The sequence below is a fragment of the Cladophialophora immunda genome, assembly GCF_000835495.1.
Source record: "Cladophialophora immunda strain CBS 83496 unplaced genomic scaffold supercont1.3, whole genome shotgun sequence".
NCBI classification, from domain to species: Eukaryota; Fungi; Ascomycota; class Eurotiomycetes; order Chaetothyriales; family Herpotrichiellaceae; genus Cladophialophora; species Cladophialophora immunda.
The window spans coordinates 3,821,075-3,832,119 of record NW_015622543.1 but is presented as its reverse complement, the minus strand read 5'-3'; the positions used below and the strand labels follow the sequence as shown (position 1 = coordinate 3,832,119).

General features: G+C 53.6%; 4 protein-coding genes across 4 annotated transcripts; 3 read left to right on the top strand and 1 right to left on the bottom strand.

Annotated features, from left to right (window-relative positions):
* Positions 1-2,194: 2,194 nt before the first annotated feature.
* On the bottom strand, positions 2,195-3,199 carry PV07_05732 (uncharacterized protein; the record flags this gene model as incomplete). The annotated part of the gene is made up of 1 exon (XM_016392645.1): positions 2,195-3,199. One exon carries the CDS (start codon positions 3,197-3,199, stop codon positions 2,195-2,197), a length of 1,005 nt encoding a protein of 334 aa, XP_016250164.1.
* Positions 3,200-4,748: 1,549 nt separating this feature from the next.
* Positions 4,749-6,817, top strand: PV07_05731 (uncharacterized protein; the record flags this gene model as incomplete). The annotated part of the gene is made up of 2 exons (XM_016392644.1): positions 4,749-4,816; positions 4,867-6,817. 2 exons carry the CDS (start codon positions 4,749-4,751, stop codon positions 6,815-6,817), a joined length of 2,019 nt encoding a protein of 672 aa, XP_016250163.1.
* Positions 6,818-7,098: 281 nt separating this feature from the next.
* PV07_05730 (uncharacterized protein) lies at positions 7,099-8,568 on the top strand (the record flags this gene model as incomplete). Its single annotated transcript, XM_016392643.1, has 1 exon — positions 7,099-8,568. The coding sequence occupies one exon, from the start codon at positions 7,099-7,101 to the stop codon at positions 8,566-8,568; it is 1,470 nt and encodes a 489-aa protein (XP_016250162.1).
* Positions 8,569-8,907: 339 nt separating this feature from the next.
* On the top strand, positions 8,908-10,788 carry PV07_05729 (uncharacterized protein). The gene is made up of 2 exons (XM_016392642.1): positions 8,908-9,250; positions 9,372-10,788. Exons 1-2 carry the CDS (start codon positions 9,032-9,034, stop codon positions 10,503-10,505), a joined length of 1,353 nt encoding a protein of 450 aa, XP_016250161.1. The 5' UTR covers positions 8,908-9,031; the 3' UTR covers positions 10,506-10,788.
* Positions 10,789-11,045: the final 257 nt, after the last annotated feature.

Sequence of the window (11,045 nt, the reverse complement as noted above, 5' to 3'; positions counted from 1 at the left end):
GGGGGGGGGGGGAGGAGATCAGGGATGGCAGGAATTGGACTCACAATGGTGAAGCACATGACGAATGCATATAGACAAGCCCAGGGGTGCTGCTTGACCGCCGTCCACATGCCCATTCCATGTTCGCGGACCTCGCCGTCGACCGCATCGCTCATGAGATCCGGGTTGACCAAGACCTCGGAATGGTCAACGCCGGCTTTGTCGCCCTGGTGCAAGTCGCTCTTGGCCTCCTCGACCAGGATGTCGGAATGATGGACATCGCCCTGATCCCCCTGGCGCAACCCACTTTTTGACTTGTCGCCATCCGACGACATTTTTCTGGATTTCTATGTGCCAATGTGAGGGAAAACAGACAGAAAGCAAAGACCCGAGGGAAAGGCGAAGTTGGGTTCTAAATTTTCACCCACCTAACTTGTATATATGGCATCCGGTTCCAGTGTGCCACACACTCCTGATCGACCCAGGCTCCGGTGGTGGTGGAACGTTTGTGCCTCACGTTCGAAGCTGTGCCGAGCAGCACACCACCGCAGCACGTCTCAAGATCCTGTTCTGTCTTGCTTGCTGCCTCTCCCCTTCGGTTGAGCCATACATGGGGCATTGTGTCACTCCGTGTCCCAATAGAAAAGGAAGAGAACGATCTGGGTCCTTGGGAAATACCACCAGAGAGTGTAACCTAACCTGCAGTCACTTCTTGCTTGGAAGCCAGTCACGCGTTGAAAGTTTTAAGCGAGGTTCACGTTCCACAATCCCATGTGGCATTGTGCTTTTCGGAGAGAACCTACGACAGGCTATTTAACCACCTGACGGGGGAACTGGAAAGTATGTGTGAAGGCTGGAGGGATAGCCGGATCGATGGAAAGACAGCGTCCGTGCGTGTGCATCCTTCGACTGCGTCTGTATAGAAACTCAGAGAAAGCATCTTAAGGACTATGAAGCGAGGCTTCCACCAGTCTCTGATCCGTCCTGCCTTCGATCAGTTAGCCTCCCTAGATAGGTGACCTATCTTTGCTGTATTTGCTCTTTGGGCTGGTCCAGCAGTAGGTGGTCCTCACAGCAGGAGCCTGTCTGGATCTTGATGGGCTTTGCTATACCTTTACGTGGGCATTCTTAACCCTCCTTGAGAAACTTCGAAACTGACGACTTGTAGAAGAACAAAGGATCACGAGGTTGGTATATGGCGAAAACCCAGGTGAATAACAATGTTGCATTAGTGTTCCCCCCGCCTTCAGCCCATCATCGAGAATGTGGAGACGATGGGATGGTGGAGCAACCAATGCGGGGTGAGTCGTACTTTTGCCCGGTGGACGAGCCACGACAAGCTTCAGGCCTTCAGACGTGATGCCACGAACCTTTGCCATGTTTGAAGCAGAGCGGATCGTGGTATGTCTGACCCAGATTCACAATTTGCACTCTAGAATCTCCTGGAAATTAGCTGCAAGACACACTGATGTTCGCTTAGTGTTGCCTCTGGATACCGAAGCCGTGCGCAACCGCCATCTGCCCTATTCAGAACTCCTCGTCGGAGGCACCGAGTCCACTGACTACACCATGGTATCACTGATGGTCCGATGAAACTGAAACAAGGTTTGAATTTGCATGCCGCCCGCCAAAGCCGATGGAGTCCTTCGCCTCCATACAAGAAGTCTGATCGCCTGATAGGGCTTGCTGCATGAGGCTCCACCGGAGCGAAAAAGGGCTTGTTTGTTTAAGCGATCGACATTCTGGCTCCTTCGGGGCGATGAAGAGCCGATCATGTGGCCGTAGCTAAAATGAAAGCAGTTGTCTGCTTCCTAGACAAATGGCCGCATTGTTTGGTTCTGATCCCCTTGGACATCATAATGCACCATGAACTATTACCGAGGCGGCCTCCCTGTTGCTTTGTTGAAAGGAGGCACGTCGCTCTCCACCTCCACCTCTGACGCATGATCCTTCAAGAATTGCTTTGCAAGAGACTGATTCGCTCGAAGATATTGTGCAAAATAGTGGCTGTTCTCGGTTCTCTCCAATAATGGCGAAAGGCAGATGTTCAATATGACAGTCTCTTCAATTGGCTTCGCTGCTACGTATGAGTCTGGGGCACGTGCCAGATATACACACTCTTGACATGAAGCCCTCGGCGAGCACTTGATGCCATGTGGTTGAGAATACCATTCAATGTTGGGGTGCTTGCATGGCCCGTTGCCCCGGAATTTTCTCACCTCCAGTAGAGCGGACAGGTGGCTTTGGTGATCAACCATGCGCGGTCCAGCACCTCCAACACAGCCTCTGGCAAAGGGCCTTTCTCGAGGTCGGCCAAATTCGATCTGAGCTGATCGCGCGAGCTAACTCCAATCACGATTCCGTCATGCCCGTCGTCGATGACTTTCAGCTTGCTGTGGTGCACGAGCCACCGGAAGGCGATCTCCAGCAGGGACAGATGGTGGGCGGCCGCCACGGGCTCGATCAAGCTCAACGCCTCGAAATTGGTGTCCTTGAAATACCGCTCACGGTACATCTCGCCGATGCGCGGATCCGTCTGGGCAAAGCGGCCATCGACCGGCACCGTTTTGCTCTTGTACTTGCCACTTAAGACTCCGCCCGCCAGGGGGTTGTAGGCGACGATGTCAATGCCATATTTCCGGCAGCACGGTACCAACTCGTCCTCGATGGCCCGGGTGATGGCGTTGTACATGGCTTGGTACACTGAGGGCTTGACGAAACCTTTCTGATTGGCGATGTTCCAGATCTCGGCGACCTCCCAGGCAGCGTAATTGCTCAGCCCTAGTTGTTTGAACTTCCCCGCTCGGTACAGATCATCACACGCCTGCAGCGTTTCCTCATAAGGGACGGATCGATCGGGCGCGTGGAGATAGAAGATGTCCACCTGGTCCGTTCCGAGATTCCTTAGACTCGTCCCCAGGATCTCCTTGAGTTTGGCTTCCCTATGCCAGCCGGGCTGTTCGGGGTAGCATTTCGTGGCGAGGACCAGCTGTCTCTCTCGCCACTGGGCCGCTTTGGTGAAGCCTTCCTGTTGCCCTTTCACGTACTGGCGCGCTGTGTCGACTTCACGGTATCCATTCGCCTGGTAGTCATCGAGGCACGCGTTGAAATCGTCTAGAGATGTAATCCTCGAGCCATAGAATTCCGATCCAGGTGGACCAAAGGTCAGGAGGCCGAGTATGACCCGGGGTTTCTTGGTGGGATTATCATCGACAGACATTGTGAACAGGCCGGAAGAGTTTAAGAGTTGCTTTTAGTCCGAATCTTCAGTCTCGTTCGACTCTGGTGGCTCTACACAGGCGTGCGGAATATTCGGTTTCATTTTTATTGACTGTGGCATGTAGTCGGGACAAGATCCGAGCAAGGGGAATCCCAGTGGAAGTTCGGGGCGCATCATCGGGAAGGAACCCGAGGTATCGGAAGCGGGATCGTCCGGTGTGATGCCATTCCAATAGGATATACTGAAGCCCGATGGTTGAAAATCATGTGGGGGTGCTGGCACACTTGGTTCCAAACACCAGACACTGTCAGTCACGATTTCAATGTTGGAAGGAAATGCCGAGTACACAGGTACCGTGCGAGGGTGCATCGCCATCCATTCTGGAACCTGGGTCCAGCCGCGAGAAGTCTACACCCAAGCAGTCTGGTAGACATAGGACTCAATCCCCGTATGTATATACGTAGGGTGCCCGCGTGCAAGCCACCTTGACTGTGGTCAGTGAATGAACACTGGAGGTTGGAGAATGCTGAGCTGTCACCGAAATAGCGGTGCCTGTTATAAACGAAGCCACATCACTCAACAGATAGCACACAAGCAGGGTCAGGTCTTCTGGTAATCCGAGCCTCTGAATCGGTACCGCTTGCTTAAGGTATGAAACTCTTCTACCAGTTCTGCAGTGGTACCAATAACGGCAACACCGCCACCTAGCTGAGCGATTGTTTTGGCGCATGCGAAGCCAATACCGCGCCCTCCTCCGGTAATCAGAAAATCTCTGTTGATCAGGCTCAAGCGATCGGTGATTTTGAAATCGCTGGGGTCTTGCATTGTCGCCATGGCGTATGGTTGCCTCCAGTTCAAGGGTCTTTATCGGGCAATAGTTGTGTAACAAACAAGAAAGAGATATCCTACCGAAATAAGCTTAATCTACCCAAGCCGAGCCTTGAAAGTTCGACTCTGGATCAATAAAGGTAGACATAGCTTCCGGCCCGGGTCAGGTGTCGGTCTGCCACGGATCGGCTCCCGTAGCGTTATCCTGATCTCAACGCTTATTGAAGTGAGTGGTAATTTCGAGGCGGGCATGCGGCATCATTTTGTGTCTGATTGTACGGGGGTACTGAGGGCCACCGACAGATATAGCGACATAGAGTGCGAGCCAACTGCTAGCTGGTAGCTACAGGAGGTAAACCCATAGTTATCAAGAAGGAAACCTGCTCTCCCTGTGCTTCCAAAGATGGTGTAGCCGATCCCAGAGAAAGTTTGGCAAGCCGTGACAGGGAAGATGTAGGCCCTCAACGAATAACGAATGAGTTAAAGGTACATTGAAGGTAAGTTGCCCAGGGTGAATGAAAGATGAGAAGGCGGGTTAAAGCTGAGTAGGAGGTTGAGGTTGTGTGTAAAAGCGGCGATTTACCTTGTCCGTTTTTAGCGCCAAGACTTCTCATCTAACCTCGGCTGTTATGGTGGAAGCGTTCCCTCGCAGATTGATCGACTTTGGATTCGCATCCGCAGATACCTACTATGTTTCCGTGCAAGTAGACACCGGTAGGCCATGGACAGGTCGCTTGCGACTTTACTGAGGTCCCTGCAGACATCGGATCATCCAGATGATGCCGCACGGTAAGCGACAGAACAACTTGATCGACCCCGGTTTTGCTAAGTGACTTCAGATTACTACCAGTGGCTACCGGCCTTCTGTCGCGCCTTTCGAATCCTCTCAATATCACGCTGTTGACATCACAGCTACTGTCGAATGACGTGCTCTATCCGATCCCAACAGAGGTCGCCCGGTGTCGGCAGATTTTCAGCGTCTTTTATACTGCGGTGCTGCGCTTGATTGAAGATAAACATAGCCTGGCTCAAGAACATACGCGGAGCAATCTCACAGTTACGGAATGGACGACGGCTGTTGTCCACGGGGCAAATGACAAGTCCCCTCGATGGAGGCATACATTATTGCTCGGGGCTCTGCTCCTGGCTTTCCAATCAAAAGACTTCGAAGGACTGGCTTCAGGCTTGAAAAATAAACTCGAAGTTGCGCTGGTGGTCGCGTCAAATCTGGCCCTGCAAGACAAAGATGCTGAGCCTAATTGTGAGCTGGCTGTGGTCTTTGTCTTGAACAATACTTTCCCTCTCCTCTCAGACGTCCACCGGCAACAGATCAGTTATGATGTGCTTCTGCCAATACTGGTCGACGCGACGTTCTTCTCTCGGGAGGGTCTTGAGCATGGCTACTGGCTTGGGGTAATCGACTACGATGTCCGACCGTCTCCTGAGCAGAAATTCAACTGGAACGCCAATTCCACGTCTTTCCGCAAAGTCACCGAGATCAGATCGAGAAACCTCGTATCTGGACTAGGCGCTTTATCGCGCTTTATCGCCCACAGTATCGAGAACGTCCACGACCAATCCCTCATCATCTACTGCGTAAACAGACTGGCTGAGTTTTCACGCACTTTTGCCACTGCGTGGAGACAGAACAAGCTGTCCGAAGTTGACACCAAGGAAGAATCGCAATGCTTGGACCAGGAGACTATCAACAAAACCTTCCCGGTTCTGCTGCAGGTGCTGAGAGACACAATGTTCTCCGTGGTCATCAGTCTCCGATCTGTGCTCGGAAGAGTGCTCTGTGACAGGGTTCTAGCATCTGATTCGAATTGCCCGGGCATAGCCATGCAATCTTTACACATTTTGCGTGACACATACTTCATAGCACATCGGTTCGGCCTCACCTCGTCCTCACAGTACGTCTTCGTCAACTTCACAGCCATCGATATCCTGAGTCAATACCCACTGCAATCGGAGAATTTCCTGGACTCAATCCGACCGGTTGATCTAGGTCGGATTCCTCCTCATCCCCTCGACCGACTCCAGGATCTCTTCTTCCTCAACACTGCCGAACATTTCACCTTGATACTGTCACCACAAACTAACAAGGACCTCCTCTTTAATGCGGCTGCACCGTATGTTGACCCACAGGGAGATTCACGGTTAGCGGAGATCTTTGAAGCTGCTCACAGTGTAGTGTTGGCCATCCTTGCCGCACCCCAAAATGCTGAGCTTGCGTTGACAATGGTACCATTTTATGTCGAGACACTGCTCCAGAGCTTTCCAAAGCCACTTTCGCCACGTCAGTTCCGGTTAGCTATCAGATCCGTTGTCCGTCTTGCAGCACCGCCGTCTGCCGTTGCCGTCTCTATGCCTCATACACAGGCCGTTGTTCTTGATTTGCTCAGAGAACGCATGGAGCATGCGTCAGAAGATTTACTTCCTCCCAACCCAGATCTTCCCATCGAGAATAGTCAACCTTTGTCTGAAAAGGCTGTTTTACTTCTTGCGATAATTGATTGTTTGAGTTTTCTGCCGGTTCCATTATTGGAGGAACATCTTCCTTTAGCTGCGGAGCTCCTGCACAAGATCGGGAACCCAAGTCAAAGAATACAATGTCAGCGGCGACTTTGGGACACGCTCAGCAATGGCGAGATGGATGTTGAGCGTGCTGCAACTTGCGTTACTTGGTGGACTTCTAGGGGAGGTCGAGAGCACGTCCTTTACGGAGATCAGCCGGAAGACCAAGATTTCAGCATGAGTGGTGCATTGCAGTTCGACAATAAACTGTAAGACACTAGGGTTGAACGGGCGCCCTTTCCTCCCTCAATGCTGGTTGTTTGTCAAGGTCTCTAGCTCTGAGAATGCTTGTCCGCGTTGCTGAACAAAGCAACAGGGATGAACCCCAGACGGTTTGCTCTCGGTGAGCACGATCACAAAGCATGGCCACCATACGAGAACAGATCTGGCTACAAATAATTTTGCGCATATTCAGAACCCGTCATCCAACTCAATATCCTTCTCAAACCTCTCGGACCAGTTCTACTTGCAGCCAAGTAGAGATTCTTGTCACAATGGGTTCACTCCGACGCACCAAGAACTTCGCAAACGACCCTCAAACCCCGATATTCCTCTACACGATCCTCAAACAGCTGGACCTCAGGTCGATCAACTGGAATGAAGTCGCAGGCTGTCTCGGTATCTCTAATGGCCACGCCGCCCGGATGAGGTACAGCCGCATGAAGTCGCAATTTGAAGGCACGTCCAACCAAGTCAAGCCCCCGAAACCCAAAAAGGAGACCACCAACACGGCCGACAGCAAGACTTCCAAGACCAAACCCAAGAACAAGCGCCTGATTGAGGAGGAAGAGAATGAGCGGCTGGCCAACCAGCGAGCGGCGTATCAACATGTCATGCAACCAGACCATGACCCCAAGAGAATCAAAGTCGAGCCCCAGTCCTACATTCATCACCCCTGGTATTCTATGTACACGCCAGATGCACCGCAGATGTACCCAAGCCCATTCTGGGGTCACCCAACCATGCCAGTCAAAGCCGTGCCGCAAACTTCGTTCGGAATGCCTGGGCTCCCTGCTCACAATGTCAATCCTACACCTGTTATCAAGACAGAGCCGAACACGATTCCGAAAGCTTGCCACGACGTTGAGACGGCGCCTCCAGCCATCAAGCAGGAGGACGAGGGGTCTGCAGGCGACCGCGGGGGAGCTGACGTCGGCGCCACAATCGTGAAGAAGGAACCAGGAACAACCATGGAAGATGAGGCATTGGCTACCACTGTCAGCCGCAATAGTGTCTCAGTCAACTATCCCCTCTCACGGACGATCAACACCTTCTTCGGTCCTCAGCAAAGTGTATCGACCTCAGCACCAAGCCGTTCGTTCCCTGCGGACATATCTGCATTCTCAACAGCACAAAACTTCTCACGTGGCTCTGTCTCCCACCCGCCATTCTGTGGCCATAGTCAGAGCCAGAATGCTCTTCCCTGGTCCACCGCTTGTGCAAGTCAGAATTCTGTTACCACTTCGACGGATGATGCCTACGACCAAATGGTGTTGAATCCTTATGCCGTTTCATACCAAGACATGCTGAATATGCCGTTGTACAGAGTGTACACAGGGGCATCCCCTCCGCAAATGTCACATGCAAAAGCTCAAAATATTGCACCTGCACATCAGTCGGGTGTGGTTGAAGCACCAAACGCCGGGCAAAATCAAGACAACAATCATGGATGCCCATCGTCTACTTCCTCGACAACCGCAACAGCGCCGCCGGCAGGGAACCCGACAACGAAGAACAGCGATGGAGGAGCCAGCACCAGAACGTCAGTCACGCCGTTGGACACCTTCAACACCTACAGTGAATCTGCGGCACATGCAGACACTGGTGGCAAGCTACCAGATATTCCCGACATTGTCGAAGTGGACTCAGATGATGAGGGTGAGGGAAAGGTTCAGACTTGTTTGACAACAGCAGCCGATTGCGTGGCCGGACCCAGGATCAAGAAGGAGGGTGTAGGGTTGTAAGACCTGACGAGTATCCGTACGCAAAGGCGTCGAGGCGGATTTCTGAGTGACTTGGTGCGATTGGGTTGGTGATGGGATTTGTCCTGCCGACAAGACGAAAGGAGATGGGGGATTGTATGTCGTTCGCAGATAGATTCTTCCTCTGTCATAGACCACCAATCTACTTGATATAGCTTTGCCGTCGTCCATCGTCCTCCTATTCCAGTTTGTTTCTGTGGTGTTGATGCCTGAAGCTGCCTGGATGGCGGCCTGAGGCCCAGATGCGGGGGATCCAATCAGCAAACAACTTCGCAGGCTGAGAAATTCCGCTTCTCGCCTCCGCCGCCGATTGTTGGGAACGTCATGGCACCATCCCATATAATTCACCATCCAGAACATCTCTTCTCCAGACCTACTTCTCACTATTGCAAGAGTCCATCATGTAAAGAGAATTGTCCCCTGCAACCGTCCATCGCCCCCAAACATGTTCTCATCACTCACATCTCTGTCGTCCTTCGGCCGCGGCTTTGGCCGGAGCTCGACCTCAGCGGCAGACGCAATCAAGATTCCTCCCGTCGAGGTCCACGATGTGGAAACGTCGACGGACAAGCAAGGGCGTGCTCTCAAGCACCTGCTGAAGCTCAACCATGTGAACTTTTCGATCCTGTACAATCACTTGAGGTTCCACAACCACACGCCTCACGTAGGAGCTGCCCATCCCCGGCATCGTCCGCTTCTGATATCCCATCTTTCACCTTTGTTCCGCTTTCCAGCCCCTTTACCTGCCCACTGTTGTACATTACTCACTATGTGCGATCGTCTAGATCCTCGGCTCTGCGTACCTCCTCTCCTCTTCGGCGGACCACTTACACGCCGTCTACGAGGACGCCGCGGCGAACGAAGGCCATGAGCACTGGGTCGATTCGCCCTCCGAGATCGCCCCGCACGACTACCGCGACTACCTGGGCAAACGCGAGTACCAGCGTGCGTTCGTGGATTTCTTCGAGGACCAAGTTGTGCTCGCTGGCTATGACTGGAAGCGGGTGGTCGAGAAATTTCTCTTCGAGAGGGGCAACGCGAAGAAGGGTGAGCTGAATGCAGAGCCGATCTTCAACTGTTTGACCGGGGGGTTGGGCCATCCGTTGATTCATCTCGGGTATGCGTATGAGCTGAATAGCCGCGAGGTGGCGATGGAGGCGCTGGGGCTCGCGGCGACGTGCTACGACGAGAAACTCGCAAAGCTGCTGGAGACGGCGACGTCGGCGTCGCAATCGGCCAATCCGCCGACGTACTCGACGAATGACCTGTTCGAGGTCTTTGCCCGGGTTCACGGAGACAGCCGTCTCGACGGAGTATTCGAGCACCTGGGCGATGCCAACCTCACGCACTTGCTGAGCGATCCCGCGCTGACGGCGATCCTGCTCGAGCACTTTCGGGCGTGGCAGATTGTGGACCCGACAAAGGACTTTGCGCAGTCGCAGGCGCTGGCGACCGCGCTGCTCATCGCCAGCGCGCCCAGCGTCGGCGGCCACGGGTGGGACTTCTTCCTCGTGCACCTGCTGACGACGTCGCACGCCGTGCGCATCCTGGTCCCCTTCCTGGACGCGCCGCACCACGTGCCCCTGGTGCGGGAGTGGCTGCTGATCGCGCTGGCCATCTACATCGCCCAGCTCCGGCCGCCGATCAAGAAGGAGCCCGTCGCGGACTTTGACCTGCGGGGCCGCGGCTGGGACTACGTCGCCCGCGAGGCCGTCGGGAGCAAGTGGAAGTTCGACGCGCACTTCGTCAAGGCGTGTCGCGCCATGCGCGAGGCCGCGAGGGTCTGGGGCGACGACGACGAATTCTACCTCAAGGCCGCGGTCAGGTTTGCCAGCGAGTTCAACGACTGGGGCGGCTTCGGCGTCGAGGAGGAAGGCACGGGGGAAGTGAGCACAGAGACGGCCGAGACGAAGGCTTGACGTTCGGGGGAGGCTCTTGGGACCAGTTTGATATCTACATAATACCACCCGAGGTACCACATACGCCAGGATGGAACCCGTTGAGGACAGGGAAAAATTTGGGACATTGACCCTTTTTATTGATCCAACGAAATCAGAGCAATCAAGAAAAGCATCAAACCATATAGCTCGACTGCTTCTAGGCTCAAAGGTACCTGGTATTCTTCGACCATCAGCCGTTGGAAATAAGTGATGTATCGAGTATACTGAACCTAGAAGGGAGAAGGAGCCCTCTTGGAGCGCATTAGCTGCTTGATCGGCCTTGCTCTCCGGTTTGACCGGGCGGGCTTGTTGTTCCCCCTCCTTTCTATTCTGTTGTGCCTGATTGCTACAACCTGCGGTTGTGCAAGGCGGACATAAGGCACTATCAACTTGCTTCATCTGAGCCGCCCTGGTATCCCCAGCCATCGCCAACTCCGGGCACATGGACACTGCAACAGAAAACGAGCTTGCAAGCAAGCGCTGCGTGACGGCAGGAAATGTTCATCCAGGCTGACCTGC